The following is an 18,535-nucleotide window of genomic DNA, read 5'->3' as shown; positions in this document are numbered from 1 at the left end:
AGTATGGATGGGATGAATTAATTATGTGTGCATTTTGCATAAAAATTCAGATACGTAACTAGGGTTTGAGTTCGGGAAGCATAGAAATGCAGTAATAGAGCTAAAACTTTTTTTTAAATGTCCACCCCAACCCATGAAAAATACAGCAGGGTTGCAGTACTTGACACATGCTGGTGTGCCTGGCACCTACTACCATACCCTGTTCAAAGGCACTTAAATATTTTGTCTTGCCTATTCACCCTCTGAATGGCACACAAAAAAAAATCCTTCTTTAACCCTTTGATGCGTACAATCACATATTTGTGATCAATGTTGAGTGGTCCTTGCATTGTGCCATCTCAAATATGTAATTGGAACCGTATGATTCAACAAATCCACCTAAACAGTATTGTTGTCTGAAAACCATCTAAACAATGTTTTGTACTGATGGGAAATAAAGGTCTTGACAACTTAATTCATAAATGTAACCTTTTAATGTAAAAGATCAACGCAAACATCATCATCCTAGCATCACACGGAACACATCCATAGCCAAACTCATTCCATAAACCAGTTTAAATCACAGGTTGCGCTGATGAAAAACCAAACATAAGTTAGCGACCTAACAGCTAGACTTGTTTACAATGTACCACATCACAAGGGAGAACTGTAATATATTTTTTAGAAAATAGCTACTTGGCAGCTAAGTTTAAAGCAGCTAAATTGTGTTGTGTGACAAAACTGCACATTTTAGAGTGGCCTTTTGTTGTCTCCAGCACAAGGTGCACCTGTGTAATGATCATGCTGTTCAATTAGCTTCTTGATATGCCACACCTGTCAGGTGGATGGATTATCTTGGCAAAGGAGGAACGCTCACTAACAAGGATGTAAACACATTTGTTTATGTCATTTGAGAGAAATAAGCTTTTTGTGCATATGGAACATTTCTAGGATATTTAATTTCAGCACATAAAACATGAGACAAACACTTTCCATGTTGCGCGTATATTTTTGTTCAGTGTTAAAAATTAGTACGAGGCACAAACCTTGGTGTCCTCATATGTAATTACAACAATGTACACATGGAATATTTATGTCTTTGTTTTATCAGCAACAGATGGAATCATCTCAACTCATACCGAAATAAATATTGACCATATCCTATTCCTTCTCTCTTTCTCTACAGGATGGTATGGGCAATTTAAGAATAACAGAGAAGGGTCTGAAATTGGAGGGGGACTCTGAGTTTCTCCAACCTCTGTATGCCAAAGAAATTCAGTCCAGACCAGTAAGTACTGCATCTGCACTTCCACCACCATAGAATTACGAAGGAAAGTAGTATCAGAGAGAAGTGATGTCATAGGCGATGGAGCGATAGATGCTCACTCACACTCTGCCTGGCAGTAATAATACCACAGAGCATGCATTGGATGAATAGATTGATAATGTGTGGGGCTTTATCTGATCTGTCTCGAACCAGCAAAGAGAGAGAGCAGTCCGGCCACAGTGGAGGTGAACGGAATAGTAATTATTGATAGGGGTGAAAAATGGGAGAAGATAAATTGTCCAGTCCAGGGGAGATACAGAAGGGGAAAAAATATAACCTCTCTCTCTCTCTCTCGTCTGAGTAGGTGATATTAATGAGGCCTTACAGAGAGACTGTTAATTGCTTGTATACTGTATTAACAGGGATGAGAGGGGAATGGGGATCAAGGTTACTGTAGTAGGACAAAGAGTCTTGAAGGCCAGAAATGCACTTTCAATTAATTTATGAGGGGCCTAATATACTAACTGAACATTATTCCCATGGAACCTATTCATTTGAATCTCATGTGCTGAGCCACATTGTTAAAGTGATATGTCAATTCAGGAATATCAATATTTTGCTTATTTACTGTGTTGCTTAGGAACCTTGATAAGCATGGAGGGACCTCATATTATCTAAAATATACATGAGATGCATTATCTTGCCGACTTTAAGCACAACACAAAGGCTGGCTGCTATATTTAATTAAGAAGTTGACTGAAGCATGAAAAATTACTCTGGCAAGTAAGACAGATCCAGGCTTCAGACGTGATATGCATTCCAGATTGGCTGTTGAAAATGGAAATGATCTATAAAACATAGAGTCCTAGTTACACACTCATGCTGAGCACCAGGGTCACTAATGTGGGATTGTGTATTGTCGATAGCATTGTTTGTTTACCTGCTTTGTCTCCATAGGGCAGCCCACTGTTCCTGCAATCCTCCAAAAATGTGTCCGTCAATATCCTAAATGGAAAGAATCAGCTGGTCACACAACTTATTGCAGGTAATATCATACAACACAACAGGAGACAGTCACACATCCATGGAGGGTGTGCGCTAATATGGACACCATACACAGCAATGCAAATCCATGTACTTGAACTAGGGTTCTATTCAGCAGACACAAAAATAACAGATATTTCAATCCATGTACACCTACAGCCAAACACCTCTCCCATGTTAAACTGCATGTTAAACTGCATTTGCCTTCTGGCTGTTGATTATCTGGCGAAGATAATGGATGAGTGAGTAAGTATGCTAGAGACTCCACTCTAGACACAGCAAAGCAGAATCAATTGTCTGTGTGACGGTGTCAGTCACCCTGTCACACCCTGACCTGCGTATTCTTTGTTTTCTTTATATATTTTGGTTAGGTCAGGGTGTGACATGGGTGATGTATGTGTTTTTGTACTGTCTATGGGTTTTTGTAGGTTTATGGGGTTGTTTACCATCTAGGTGTTTATGTATGTCTGTGGTTGCCTAGATTGGTTCTCAATTAGAGGCAGCCGTTCATCGTAGTCTCTGATTGGGAACCATATTTAGGCAGCCATCTTCTTTGGGTATTTCGTGGGTTATTGTCTATGTCTAGTTTCCTGTGTCTGCACTATTTATATATAGCGTCACGTTCGTTTGTTGTTTTGTAAGTTTTTAGTGTTCTTTCTTCATTAAATATAGAACATGTATTCATATCACGCTGCGCCTTGGTCTCCTCCATTCGACGAACGTGACACGCCCTCTGCTCAGATCGCTTGTTCCTCGCCACTACATGAAACCATTTCAGGATCATCAGAGTCAATTAGTTGTTTTACTCAGCTGTTTGTTGTACTATCAATAACAGTATGATTTGGTGTAGGGGCTGTGTTTTTTGGTCTGCTTTGGTTCGTCTTAGTTATATTTGCCTGTAGTTATGGTTCAGTAATTGTCTCTTTGCATAAATCATATCAAGTATGAAGGTAAGACCCAGATGCAGACTATGTCGAATTATCAATGGTTTAATAATCCAACAGTGGCAGGCAATAGACAGGTCAAGACAGGTAGGGGTCAGTAAACAAGAGGTGGGGCAAGGGTACCGGATGGCAGGCAGGTTTAGGTTCAGGGTAGGCAGAGTGGTCAGACAGGTGGGCTAAGAGTCAGGACAGGAAAGGGTCAAAACCAAGAGAGCGAGAAAAAGAGACACTGGGTAAAGCAGGAGCTGAGAACAAAAACACTGGTTGACTTGACAAACAAGACGAACTGGCCACAGACAAACAGAGAACACGTCACCTGGAGGGGGGTAGAGACAATCACAAAGACTGGTGAGACAAATCAGGGTGTGACCGTACCCCCCTTCTAGGGGTGCCACCTGGCGTCCTACCTGGGCAGATACCTGGTTGACCGGGGTGCCGGCGGTGGAGGTTGGCGATAGGGCTGGGTCCAGGATGTCTCTAGCGGTGACCCAGCACCTCTCATCTGGGCCATAACCCTCCCAGTCAACCAGTTACTGGAAACCCCTGCTCCGTGTTCGAAAACTCAGGAGGCGTCTCACCGTGTATGCCGGATGGCCATCAATATAGGGAGGAGGGGTGGGCCTGGAAACAGAAGACAAAAGGCTGTAGGTGAATACCTAGGGTACGGGGTAGCAAAAGACGGACAGCAGTGGGGCTAATGACTCTAGAGATGGTGAACGAGCAGATGAAATGGGGGGGAAATTTACGGGACTCCACCCGGAGGGGCAGCTCCCGGGTGGAGAGCCATACCCTCTGCCCGAGCCGATAGCATGGAGCAGGGGTCCGGTGGCGATCCACTTGTTGCCTATGCCTGGAAGTGGTCTTCGACAGAGCGGCCCGGGCTCTCTTCCAGGTACAGCGACAGCGGCGAATGAACATCTGGGCAGAGGGACTGCTGACTTCCTCCTCTTGCTCAGGGGTGGGCGGAGGCCAAGGAACACTTGAAGGGCGAGAGACCCTGTGGTGGAGCGAGGAAGGGTGTTGCGGGCATACTCAACCCATACCAGTTGTGACTCCAGGTGGTAGGGTTGGTGGAGATTAGGCAGCGAAGAGTCGTCTCTAAGTCCTGGGGGTGGAATCCGGAGGACAGACTGGCCGACAACATGCAGAATGCCTTCCAGAACCGGGACAAGAACTGCGGGCCCTGGTCGAAGACCATGTCCACCGGGAGTCCTTGCAACTCCAGGATGCTGGCCTTGTAGGCAGAGTTCCTCTATCCCGTGTCTGTGTTCTTTTGTGTTCTTTTCCGTTAGCGGAACCCCTCGACCACAGCCAATGAAATTGCAGGGAGCCAAATACAAATCAACAGAAATCTCATAAATCAAATTTCTCAAACATACAAGTATTAGGTACCATTTTAAAGATAAAATTCTCGTTAATCCAGCCACAGTGTCTGATTTCAAAAATGCTTTACAGCGAAAGCTCCACAAACGATTATGTTAGGTCACCACCAACTCACAGAAAAACCCAGAAATGTTTCCAGCAAAAGAGAAGAGTCCCAAAAATCACAAATAGAGATAAAATGAATCACTAACCTTTGATGATCTTCATCAGATGATACTCATAGGACTTCATGTTATACAATACATATATTCTTTTGTTCGGTAATGTTCATATTTATATCCAAATATCTTATTTTACATTGGTGTGATACGTTCAGCAGTTCCAAAACATGCAGTGCTATTGCAGAGAGCCACATGAATTCACAGAAATAGTCATAATAAATGTTGATGAAAATACAACTATTATACATGGAACTTTCGATAAACTTCTCCTTAATGCAACCGCTGTGTCAGCATTATTCATAAATAGCATTATAAATATTAACTTACCTTTGATGATCTTCATCAGAATGCACTCCCAGAAATCGCAGTTCCACAATAAATGCTTGTTTTGTTCGATAATGTCCATAATATATGTCCATTTATGTCCAATAGCTTTTTGTTAGGGCGTTTGGTAAACAAATCCAAAAGCGCGATCTGGTCCATTCGGACGAAACGTTAAAAAAGTTATACTACAGGTCGAAGAAACTTGTCAAACTAAGTATAGAATCAATCTTTAGGATGTTTTTATCATAAAAGTTCAATAATGTTCCAACTGGAGAATTCCTATGTCTGTAGAAAAGCCATGGAACGCAGTTAGCTCGTGTGAAAACGCGTGACTGAGTACGAGGCTGCAGGCAGACCCCTTAGTCAAACGGCTCCCATCCGCCCCCCCTTCACATGAGAAGCCCGAAACAACGTTCTAAAGACGGTTGACATCTAGTGGAAGCCTTAGGAAGTGCAAAATAACCCATAGCCCACTGTGTATTCGATAGGGGTGAGTTCAAAAACTAAAAACCTCAGATTTCCCACTTCCTGTTTGGATTTTTTCACAGGTTTTCGCATATGAGTCCTGTTATACTCACAGACATCATTCAACAGTTTTAGAAACTTCAGAGTGTTTTCTATCCAATACTAATAATAATATGCATATACAGTGCCTTGCAAAAGTATTCGGCCCCCTTGAACTTTGCGACCTTTTGCCACATTTCAGGCTTCAAACATAAAGATATAAAACTGTATTTTTTTGTGAAGAATCAACAACAAGTGGGACACAATCATGAAGTGGAACGACATTTATTGGATATTTCAAACTTTTTTAACAAATCAAAAACTGAAAAATTGGGCGTGCAAAATTATTCAGCCCCCTTAAGTTAATACTTTGTAGCTCCACCTTTTGCTGCGATTACAGCTGTAAGTCGCTTGGGTTATGTCTTTATCAGTTTTGCACATCGAGAGACTGACATTTTTTCCCATTCCTCCTTGCAAAACAGCTCGAGCTCAGTGAGGTTGGATGGAGAGCATTTGTGAACAGCAGTTTTCAGTTCTTTCCACAGATTCTCGATTGGATTCAGGTCTGGACTTTGACTTGGCCATTCTAACACCTGGATATGTTTATTTTTGAACCATTCCATTGTAGATTTTGCTTTATGTTTTGGATCATTGTCTTGTTGGAAGACAAATCTCCGTCCCAGTCTCAGGTCTTTTGCAGACTCCATCAGGTTTTCTTCCAGAATGGTCCTGTATTTGGCTCCATCCATCTTCCCATCAATTTGAACCATCTTCCCTGTCCCTGCTGAAGAAAAGCAGGCCCAAACCATGATGCTGCCACCACCATGTTTGACAGTGGGGATGGTGTGTTCAGCTGTGTTGCTTTTACGCCAAACATAACGTTTTGCATTGTTGCCAAAAAGTTCAATTTTGGTTTCATCTGACCAGAGCACCTTCTTCCACATGTTTGGTGTGTCTCCCAGGTGGCTTGTGGCAAACTTTAAACAACACTTTTTATGGATATCTTTAAGAAATGGCTTTCTTCTTGCCACTCTTCCATAAAGGCCAGATTTGTGCAATATACGACTGATTGTTGTCCTATGGACAGAGTCTCCCACCTCAGCTGTAGATCTCTGCAGTTCATCCAGAGTGATCATGGGCCTCTTGGCTGCATCTCTGATCAGTGTTCTCCTTGTATGAGCTGAAAGTTTAGAGGGACGGCCAGGTCTTGGTAGATTTGCAGTGGTCTGATACTCCTTCCATTTCAATATTATCGCTTGCACAGTGCTCCTTGGGATGTTTAAAGCTTGGGAAATATTTTTGTATCCAAATCCGGCTTTAAACTTCTTCACAACAGTATCTCGGACCTGCCTGGTGTGTTCCTTGTTCTTCATGATGCTCTCTGCGCTTTTAACGGACCTCTGAGACTATCACAGTGCAGGTGCATTTATACGGAGACTTGATTACACACAGGTGGATTGTATTTATCATCATTAGTCATTTAGGTCAACATTGGATCATTCAGAGATCCTCACTGAACTTCTGGAGAGAGTTTGCTGCACTGAAAGTAAAGGGGCTGAATAATTTTGCACGCCAATTTTTCAGTTTTTGATTTGTTAAAAAAGTTTGAAATATCCAATAAATGTCGTTCCACTTCATGATTGTGTCCCACTTGTTGTTGATTCTTCACAAAAAAATACAGTTTTATATCTTTATGTTTGAAGCCTGAAATGTGTCAAAAGGTTGCAAAGTTCAAGGGGGCCGAATACTTTCGCAAGGCACTGTATTAGCATCTGGGACTGAGTAGGAGGCAGTTCACTCTGGGAACGCTGTTCATCCAAAAGTGAAAATGCTGCCCCCTATCCCAAAGAAGTTAATCTTTTACTTTTATTGGCCATTCTGAGATATGGCTTTTTCTTTGCAACTCTGCCTAGAAGTCCAGCATCCCGTAGTCGCTTCTTCACTGTTGACGTTGAGATTGGTGTTTTGCGGATACTATTTAATGAAGCTGCCAGTTGAGGACTTGTGAGACGTCTATTTCTCAAACGAGACACTCAAATGTATTTGTCCTCTTGCTCAGTTGTGCACCGGGTTCTTCCACTCCTCTTTATATTGTGGTTAGAGCCAGTTTGCTCTGTTCTGTGAAGGGAGTTGTTGGAGATTTCTCGCATGAAATAGCCTTCCATTTTTCAGAACAAGAATAGACTGACGAGTTTCAGAAGAAAGGTCTTTGTTTCTGACCATTTTGAGCCTGTAATCGAACCCACAAATGATGATGCTCCAGATACTCGACAAGTCTACAGAAGGCCAGTTTTATTGCTTCTTTAACTAGCACAACAGTTTTCAGCTGTGCTCACATAATTGCAAAAGGATTTTCTAATGTTCAATTAGCCTTTTAAAATTATAAACTTGGATTAGCTAACATAACGTGTCATTGGAACACAGGAGTGATGGTTGCTGATAATGGACCTCTGTACTCTGAACCTCTGATTAATTTGATGTTATTTTAATGGACAAAAAAAAGTGCTTTTCTTTCAAAAACAAGGACATTTCTAAGTGATCCCAAACTTTTGAACGGTAGTGTATAAAAATATTTGTACAATATTGACAAAAAGATAGATCTTAAGGAGATAAGCCATCAGTGACGGAGTTGACAAGCCAATGATGGCATAGACAAGAAATATTCAAAACAGACAAATATTTGTAAAATATTGAAAATTATTCATTTGAAAATCCCCAATGAAAATATAAACATTCTATAAGATCTTTCGGCACACTGATGTAGTGCTGAAAGATTGGATCGGACAGAGTTTACGGAGTTGTAAAAAATAGCATTTTTGGTCTTCATTCAAGTGATATACAAAGTAACAATTTTCGTTTTCCTCAATTGCTTTATGGCTCTAAAACCTAATTAAAATGTAAATATTCGAACCAAAGTTCATATCTTATCAATCATGCAGATGGCGTTGACAGTTTATGGTTGTGACAATGGTGATTTTAAAATTGTTTCTTTAAATCTATCAAAAGTAAAGAACTTTACAGACCATGAGTTGTCCCATTGCACAATGTAATGAGGACATGAAGAAGGGGTCAATGTGGTGTAGCTGACCATTCTCTTTCATGATTCATTTGGGATTTTGTTCAAATCTGACTGAGTTGACCAAGTCTCCTGTCATATTTTTTAGGAATCACCGTTTTGAGAGGAATATTTTTTTAAGTCAAAGATGGCTGTTGCAAGAAACGACATGAGATCCTTTTTCAGTTAATATTCTTGATTGCCTTTTTTAAAACTTTTTGGGAGAGTTTGAAATGTGGATTATTGTTCCAGACAGGGGCATTTCCGGGCATAGATCCAACATGGAAATGAATAATTTTGAAAATAATTTGAAAATTCCAAAAGCAAATCTTCCCCTTATAAAAAAATTCACATAAATGTCATTTTTAAGCCATTTAAAAAAAATCTAATTAGAAGAATAACGTTTACATGTCGGATGAAGATTGTCCTGACTTGCAAGAATCTCTGAAATACAAGAAGTCTATCTTTGTTTATCATACAGAAGCCACCTGTTGAACTTCACTGACTTTTCCTAACAACTTTTGCCCTGTCCAGGATCCAGTGGAGTGCGTGCACAAGGGAAGATGTTGGAGGTGAAATCCAGCACCGGGAAGCTACTGTTCTCTGCTGATGACCAGGAGGTGGTGGTGGGAGCAGAGAGGCTACGGGTGACGGGTGAGTTAATGGACCAGACACTACATCATACTCAACAGTCTACTAGCAGTTTATTGAACAACAGTTTTAAACTTGACTGGACTCAAACTGTTCAAGTGTTTAGAAGCTAAAATGAGAGATCTAAAATGTGGTGTACTTTTGGATGAATTATCAATATCACTGTAATCACGTTACAATTAATTGAAATTTAGCAAAAACAAGCTGCCATTTTAGGGCTAGCTAACAATTTTATAAATTTCACAGGAGAACTTGCATTTGAAGAACAGCTGAACATAAATTATGGTAAATTAGACTAAGACGTAAAAGAGTCTTTGAGTCAGAATTTCTATAGGGGAGGACGTGTGAGTCTGTATCATTTAGATTAGAAGAAATCATCCGACCATGTTAAACAATAACATATTCAGTCACTTTTGTTGTTGTATAACATTGTCATTTGAGTTAGAAGAAAAAAAGGATGTGGAAAGCCACTCACAAAGTATGGACTACCATTCGCTGTCCATGGTGCTGAAATTGCGACAATGAAAGGCTTTCTGTGGTGCCAGGGCATTTAGCCTATAGCTTGGCTTTGGATAATGGATACATGCTTATTGGTAGGCCTATTTGGTCATCATTTTATCATGTTAAATGTAAAATTTAATGAAGCTATTACATGGTGTCGCAATGCTGCCATTTATTTAGACAGCTGGCTGGTGGCAATAATGTAATTACTTGTTCAGTAATTAAAGTTGGAAATTCAAACATTACAGATTGTAAAATTTATTTCCGATGCAAAAGCATGGTAATAATCTACCAATAGATTTTTGGGAATTTACAACTGTCCTGTATAGCCTACCTGAACCTGCATGACATGAGCGGTCCTTGCGCTTTCACCCAGCTTGGATAGAAAGTTGTTGTGCATTAATCCAGTCTATTAATACCAGATAATACAGTCAGTCCACCCACAAAACACTAGCTTTCTAGATATTGTTTCATTATGCATTGTAGTTTACTATCTATAGCTGTATAGAGAATTTAGTTGCTATTTATAAAAACATTAAAATAAATTACACATCAAAAGGCTTAACAATGAGGAAAAAAGTAGTCGACCGGACAAATTCCGTCATTATTTATATTATCTATTTATTGTTGAAACGTTTTCACAACGGCTTGTAGGTCCAGGTTGCGGGCCCGACTGTTTTCTATACTGAATATTGCCAACCCAGAAAGTCTTTCCTGAGACATTGTGCATTATATGTCCATTGCAGTGCACACAATTTAAACATAGTCTTGAATGATCCTTGCCAAAATATACCAAAGATAAGGGACTGTTAATATTGCAACCACACAACTCAAACGCCGGTTCACTAGTATGAATCAAATCACAAACCGTTTTTTTGTTTAAGCCCTCAAGAACGGTTGTCCGCTAAAGTTGATAATCTGTTTGCATCTGTCAATTTATTGGCTGTCCAATATCCAGACGACCTGTCCCCAGAGCTTCCTATACAGTTACCCTTTCCGTAAGGTGTTGAGGCCGGCAATTAAGGAGAATGAGAGGCTCAATTGAAGATGATGCTGAACTGCTGTACTTGAAGAACTGCTGTACACACCTTTCTGCCCAATTTCCTTGATGTTGCTACGGCAATCAAGCTGTTTTTTACCATCCCTGTAACTGTCGCTTCTGCAGAGAGATCTATTTTCTAAAACTTGTAAAGAACTACCTAAGAAGAACTAAGAAGGCCTTTCTACTGAGGACTGTGGTTGCCAAGGCGTTTGATGAACCTTGTGGCCCAGGGCAGCCCCATCAAAAAGGGCCGCAGATAAATGGAGTAACTGGCAAATCATCATTATTACTATCTCTCTCTGTACCCCTCCCTCCCTCCCTCCCTCTCTCTCTGTACCCCTCCTTCCCTCTCTCTCTCTGTACCCCTCCTTCCCTCTCTCTCTCTGTACCCCTCCCTCCCTCTCTCTCTCTGTACCCCTCCCTCCCTCTCTCTCTCTGTACCCCTCCCTCCCTCTCTCTCTCTGTACCCCTCCCTCCCTCTCTCTCTCTCTCTCTCTCTGTACCCCTCCCTCCCTCTCTACCCCTCCCTCCCTTTCTCTCCCTCCCTTTCTCTCCCTCTCTGTACCCCTCCCTTTCTCTCTCTCTTTACCCCTTCCTTCCTCTCACTCTCTCTGTACCCCTCCCTCGCTCTCTGCATCCCGCTGCTTAGCTGAGGTGGCTGGGGTAAGGAACTCTGGCTGAGAGTTCTGATTGAAAGTAAGGGGATATCGGTGAACAAATGCCGGGGTCAAAACTATGATGCCGCCAGTGCAATGAGTGGAGCTTACTCAGGTGTTCAAAAGTGAATATCAGACCAAGAGCCTAATTCTAAAAAGGCCTCTGTTGTACTGAAAGTGTTTTGTGCGTACGTGTGGGTGGGCATGCAGGCATACAGTATGCGTGTGAGTGGGAGTGCATGTATGTGCACACGTGTGTGTGCGCGCGCACATGCATGTGTCCTGTGTCTGTGTACTTGCTTGTGTGTGTGCATGTACGCGTCTGTGCGTTCACTCCAAACCGTGCCAAACAACATGTATTAATAAATATAGCCAATGATTTCAGGCCTGGGCAAACTGCTACTAACTTCTCCCTCTGTCATTCCATCCATCAGTCAGGATGAAGTGAGGCCAGATTCCTATAAAACTGCCACATGCCATTACCAAATGAATGCTTCTGTCCAAACCAATAAAATGCATAGTTATGCTGAGCATATAACTTTAATTGGCCCAACTGAGGTCATTGGAAATCTATGATAGAGCTTTCACTGCCTTCATTAGGCCTTTATTGCACTATCTACAGTGAACAGTGATCCAGGAACCCTCAGCTTCCAATGGGTAATAGGGGAGGTGTTTGGAATCATGCTAATTTAGCAATTTGTCACTAGCTTTTTACAGATCTGGATTTCCCTCATATCACAGCTAATCAACCCCCTGAAATTATTGGATTATTTTTTACACAAGATTGACAGGTGCTACATCCAGTGAACAAAACTAGCAACTTTGGGATAAGAATATACTGTAGCTTTTGATTGCAGGCAAAAGGATAAATGTCGGCAAATGTCTTCAATGTCGTCAAAGCAATCTGCGACTTAAATGTGGCTGTAAATAGGCTTTTAGAGGCAGATATGAAATTTGATTGCTCTATACACGTATCGCTATATTAAATATGATTGTTTTTTACATGTCTCTCTTTTTAACACAAGGCACAATCAGTGCTGCCAGGTAAAACTTGATTACAGTGTTCTGCAACCTTTTCAAGATGGTCTCAAAGATGAACAATGCTATATGAAGCCAGAGTTGTGTAACTGTGTCTGAAAGCAATGAAGTGGAAATATAAATCTTGACACTTGAGGAAAACACAAGTGAAATATTTCTGACAAGAGCATTGTAGGAAGTGAGTTTGATTGCGATCCTCGAGATGCCTCCCTCAGAATGGATTATTGTCCAATGAGAGACCCGAGAGACTGCATGGCTGTATTATGATATCAACACTTGATTTGGCTGTTTAATAAAATTTGATTTGATTTAATAGATCAAATAAAATGTGGTTTTAAAACCAACAATGTGGTTTTAAGAAAAATAAGTGTTAAGAAAGTATTTACTAAAATAAACTGAATTAAAAAATAAATAATAAAAAATAAAGTAAAAAGATGAAAATAGAAAAATAACAAATAATTGAAGATCAACAATAAATTAACAGTAGCGAGGTTATATACAGGGGTTTCCGGTTCAGAGTCAGTGTGCGGGGGCACAGGTTAGTCAAGGTAATTGAGATAATGTGTACATGCAGGTAGAGGTAAAGTGACTACATAGATTAGCAGCAGCATAAAAAGAGTAGTAGCAGCAGCATAAAAATGGGGGTGGGGGGTGGTCAATGCAAATAGTCTGGGTAGCTATTTGTTTAGCTGAGTCTTATGGCTTGGGGGTAGAAGCTGTTAAGAAGCCTTTTGGACTTAGACTTTGCGCTCCGTTACCGCTTGCCGTGCGGTAGCAGAGAGAACAGTATATGACTAGGTGGGCTGAAGTCTTTGCCAATTTTTAGGGCCTTCCTCTGCCTGGTATAGATGTCCTGGATGGCAGGTAGCTTGGCCCCAGTGATGTACTAGGCCCTATGCACTACCCTCTGTAGTGCCTTGCGGTCTGAGGCCGAGCAGTTGCCATACCAGGCGGTGATGAAACCAGTCAGGATGCTCTCGATGGTGCAGCTAAAGGACTTTTTTGAGGATCTGAGGACCCATGCCAAATCTTTTCAGTCTCCTGAGGGGGAATAGTCATTGTCGTGCTCTCTTCATGACTGTCTTGGTGTGTTTGGACCATGTGATTGGTGATGTGGACACCAAGGAACTTGAACCTCTCAACCTGCTCCACTACAGCCCCGTCAATGAGATTGGGGGCGTGATCGGCCCTCCATTTCCTGTAGTCCACGATCATCTCCTTTGTCTTGATCACATTGAGGGAGAGGTTGTCTCTGACCTCCTCCCTATAGGCTGTCTCATCGTTGTCGGTAATCAGGCCTACCACTGTTGTGTCATCAGCAAACTTGAGCATGTTGAGTCATGATTGGCCATGAAGTCATGTGTGAACAGGGAGTACAGGAGGGGACTGAGCATGCACCCCTGAGGGGCCGCTGTGTTAAGCAGATGTGTTGTTACCTACCCTGCTGTAATGCAATTCAAAGTTTACCTGTCTATTGTTATTGTTACTCAACTGCTTCAAGTTCCACACTAGGTGGATAGTTTTTGTTGAGCAAGACGCCACTGTGGAGCAGAATAATGTCATGAATTGTTAGCTTGTCAGTTACAGCAAATGTTTTCACCTGTGTGAGTACAATTAGGGTAATACTGAATAGTCACACAAACCATAATTACAATAGCAGTTGTATATGGTACACAAGACCACACACTCTGCACTTTGGAGACCTTTAATCAAGATTCAGAGAACTGTGGCCAAATGGCATTGTGTGTTGTGTATACAGTCTCGTGAGCCAGCCCTGTACAGTACAGGAGCGCAACCAGCAGTTTACAGCGATCCTCATTGTCTTCCCTAGGAAACCAAACCTAATCAATTACACAAGAAAAATCATGAGAGAAAGGAATGAATTAGCCGGGAATGAGAGGACACAATGGAGCACTCCTCTATGGTAATTAAAATATGCTTGGAACAGGGAATTCCGGAATTGTCAATGGAGCATGCTCAATCGAGTATTCTCATATTCCCTCCATCCCTCTCCACCCCCCTCTCTCTACTCATCATCACAACCGTAATTAGCAGGAATAGACAGAATAATGACATTACCTGCTGCTGTTTTTTTTTTTTTTTATATATAATTATAATTAAAGGCTCATTTATTTGCCTCAATTATATCCCATTGGACTGCAGTGGAGGCTGATTCAAATTGAATTACACACTTAATAATCACAACAGCACTCTGATGATTGTAGGATCCCTGAAACAGATAGTATTAATAGATAGCCGGGTTTGGAGAAATGCTCGTCAAGTTATTAGCACGGCACAGATGATAATGTGGCAAACCCCATTTTAGATGCTACAATGGGGGATGTCAATATGGATTGAGAGAAGCAACGTGCAGAAAGTAGTCCCATCCATCAGTGATGTGTCTGTCTCACAGTAACCACATCACCCAGTGAATGGTCGTTACACCAGTCCAGATGTTTGATCTGACAGACGGGGAGACAATGCCAACTCCATAATATTTTTACAATCCCTAGTCTGTAATATGACACCCGTGAGAGAAAATGGGAAATTAGTCTGCTAAGCGCAATGTTTAATTAATATCAGGTTTATGAGGAGAGCATGATACAGATGCAGATATGGCCATGCGGCCAAACAACATTGCCTTTATTTACATCCTGTCTACTGTATCTATCATGTGGCCTTCAGACCTTCAGCTGTGATGTGTATTACAGTGTGTGGCTGCTGGAGAGCCACTTGACCTGACCTTAGTTTCCTGCTTCAGCCAGTCTCTAATTACTGTATAGGGCTAGGGTCACATCCATTCCAGACTGCTGATGATGGGGGCATGACCCTACAGCACATGGCCAGTGGCCTCATTACAGTGGACTGGTTGACTTGGTTAGTTAGGGGTCAGTCTCAGGACTTTGTCTTGCTCCTGGTGCTGTATGTTGTCATTCCACTGCTACTGTGAACAATGACCAGTGGAGCACATGGGGTACAATGGTCTATAGCCCATGGCACTATGCTTCCCAGGGTTAGTTTAGTTTTCAGATGTCTGCTATAAAAAGAAAGAGTTAAGGAAATGCCCACTGCATTGCCGTCAAAATTACAGCTGAGTCATTCCAAATTCATCCATTTCACTTCATTCTCTTCCTCATTTTATTCCCTTCCCTCTCTCTCTCCTTGTGTGTGGCTCCAGCTTGCATTAATACGATCATAAAGAGCAGCCGGGAGTAACTGTGTGACAAGTGTCATACATGAAATGAATATAGGGCGCAAGAGGGAGACTACATTTCACCGTCTGATCAGGTAGGAATGGGGAATGTGCTTTGCAGAGTGGCCATTGGATTTCTGTCAGGTGACCATGCTAAGTAGATGATAAAGAATCTCTAAAAGCCAGTGAGTTATATCCACCTGCTTTACCTGAGCCTCTTCCTAGGGCTTGGTTTCACGGTCCACATAAATCTAGCCCGCCACTGGTCTGGTCACAAAGCTAGATTAGATTGTAACCATGGAGTCAGCACAGTCCTGGGGTTTTACAGCGCTGCGCACCCGGCAGAGCCATTTGCAAAATCATGGCAACATTGTTTGCCTTTCAAGTCTTGTTTCTGTCACTGACACCCTAAGACCTGCATTACAGACGGATAATGTGTTTCTTTTCATCTTTCGGATATATAATCCCTGTCAAGGCTATGTGAGAGGGAGGATGCTCTAGGTGTACACCTTGTCTCCAATAGCAATATTATCCAACTGCATCCACCACTGATCCATAATAACTAATGGTATCTGTGAACATGGATGGCTCTGGTAACGGTCTAAAATGTAAGCCTGCAGCTGAGTATCTTTAAAAGGTCCAACGCAGCCGTTTTTATCTCAATATCAAATTATTTCTGGGTAACAATCCTCTGAAGGTCTGGTCAAGGACACACACACACACACACACACCAAACCACACACATACATCCACAGCCCACTACACACACACCCGCAAACCCTCTCGACACGTACAAACATACACTCAATAGTGTGATCACACTGTTCCAGAGTGAGCTTGTTTATCCACACAGCACAGTTATGAGTTCCACAGCTCCATGTATGGCTCCATGTTGCTGGGGTGACAAATGGCCTGGTAGCAGAGGACGATGCTATCGGCGCCACACTGTTCTGTTAACCCGTCCCCTCTACCTGTACCAGGCGCCTGCTCCAGGTGTGATCACTGCAGTTTGTACCTATAAACCGGACGACCAGATGATAGTAGAGTAGTTCAAAGGGTACAGTATAAGTACATAGAAAAATGGAAGGAGACATGCATAGTGAAAATACATGTAGATAACCTATGGGCCTACATTTACTTGCAGTTGTGCATTCAAAGTAATCAGCTACAAACTAAATATGTTCTGGTGTATTAGACATATATTTCACATCATTTGCGTTAGTGTACTTAGAAATACTTGACTTCTTGCTTTTACAAACTACAGTGCCTTGCGGAAGTATTCGGCCCCCTGGAACTTTGCGACCTTTTGCCACATTTCAGGCTTCAAACATAAAGATATAAAACTGTATTTTTTTGTGAAGAATCAACAACAAGTGGGACACAATCATGAAGTGGAACGACATTTATTGGATATTTCAAACTTTTTTAACAAATCAAAAACTGAAAAATTGGGCGTGCAAAATTATTCAGCCCCTTTACTTTCAGTGCAGCAAACTCTCTCCAGAAGTTCAGTGAGGATCTCTGAATGATCCAATGTTGACCTAAATGACTAATGATAAAGTTTAAAGCCGGATTTGGATACAAAAAGATTTCCCAAGCTTTAAACATCCCAAGGAGCACTGTGCAAGCGGTAATATTGAAATGGAAGGAGTATCAGACCACTGCAAATCTACCAAGACCTGGCCGTCCCTCTAAACTTTCAGCTCATACAAGGAGAAGACTGATCAGAGATGCAGCCAAGAGGCCCATGATCACTCTGGATGAACTGCAGAGATCTACAGCTGAGGTGGGAGACTCTGTCCATAGGACAACAATCAGTCGTATATTGCACAAATCTGGCCTTTATGGAAGAGTGGCAAGAAGAAAGTCATTTCTTAAAGATATCCATAAAAAGTGTCGTTTAAAGTTTGCCACAAGCCACCTGGGAGACACACCAAACATGTGGAAGAAGGTGCTCTGGTCAGATGAAACCAAAATTGAACTTTTTGGCAACAATGCAAAACGTTATGTTTGGCGTAAAAGCAACACAGCTGAACACACCATCCCCACTGTCAAACATGGTGGTGGCAGCATCATGGTTTGGGCCTGCTTTTCTTCAGCAGGGACAGGGAAGATGGTTAAAATGGCCAAATACAGGACCATTCTGGAAGAAAACCTGATGGAGTCTGCAAAAGACCTGAGACTGGGACGGAGATTTGTCTTCCAACAAGACAATGATCCAAAACATAAAGCAAAATCTACAATGGAATGGTTCAAAAATAAACATATCCAGGTGTTAGAATGGCCAAGTCAAAGTCCAGACCTGAATCCAATCGAGAATCTGTGGAAAGAACTAAAAACTGCTGTTCACAAATGCTCTCCATCCAACCTCACTGAGCTCGAGCTGTTTTGCAAGGAGGAATGGGAAAAAATGTCAGTCTCTCTATGTGCAAAACTGATAGAGACATACCCCAAGCGACTTACAGCTGTAATCGCAGCAAAAGGTGGCGCTACAAAGTATTAACTTAAGGGGGCTGAATAATTTTGCACGCCCAATTTTTCAGTTTTTGATTTGTTAAAAAAGTTTGAAATATCCAATAAATGTCGTTCCACTTCATGATTGTGTCCCACTTGTTGTTGATTCTTCACAAAAAAGTACAGTTTCATATCTTTATGTTTGAAGCCTGAAATGTGGCAAAAGGTCGCAAAGTTCCAGGGGGCCGAATACTTTCGCAAGGCACTGTATGTCCCACTGTTTAATGTATACTCCTCAGTCCCTGTTGAGCCTCGTTATCGATGCAGTGTACACTCTTG

General features: G+C 41.7%; 1 protein-coding gene across 2 annotated transcripts in view; it reads left to right on the top strand.

The window, feature by feature from the left end:
• LOC110533613 (delta-sarcoglycan) overlaps window positions 1-18,535 on the top strand; it is a 258,410-nt gene that overhangs the window by 207,558 nt on the left and 32,317 nt on the right. For both annotated transcript variants that reach the window (XM_021618007.2, XM_021618006.2), the window contains exons 3-5: window positions 1,166-1,267; window positions 2,204-2,291; window positions 9,196-9,315. In XM_021618007.2, the coding sequence (XP_021473682.1) occupies window positions 1,166-1,267; window positions 2,204-2,291; window positions 9,196-9,315 (310 nt within the window). The remainder of the gene's footprint in view (window positions 1-1,165; window positions 1,268-2,203; window positions 2,292-9,195; window positions 9,316-18,535) is intronic.

The sequence above is a fragment of the Oncorhynchus mykiss genome, chromosome 10 (genome assembly GCF_013265735.2).
Source record: "Oncorhynchus mykiss isolate Arlee chromosome 10, USDA_OmykA_1.1, whole genome shotgun sequence".
NCBI lineage: Eukaryota > Metazoa > Chordata > Actinopteri > Salmoniformes > Salmonidae > Oncorhynchus > Oncorhynchus mykiss.
Note: the sequence above shows the minus strand (reverse complement) of the source record. Positions and strands in the feature narration are given on the sequence as shown.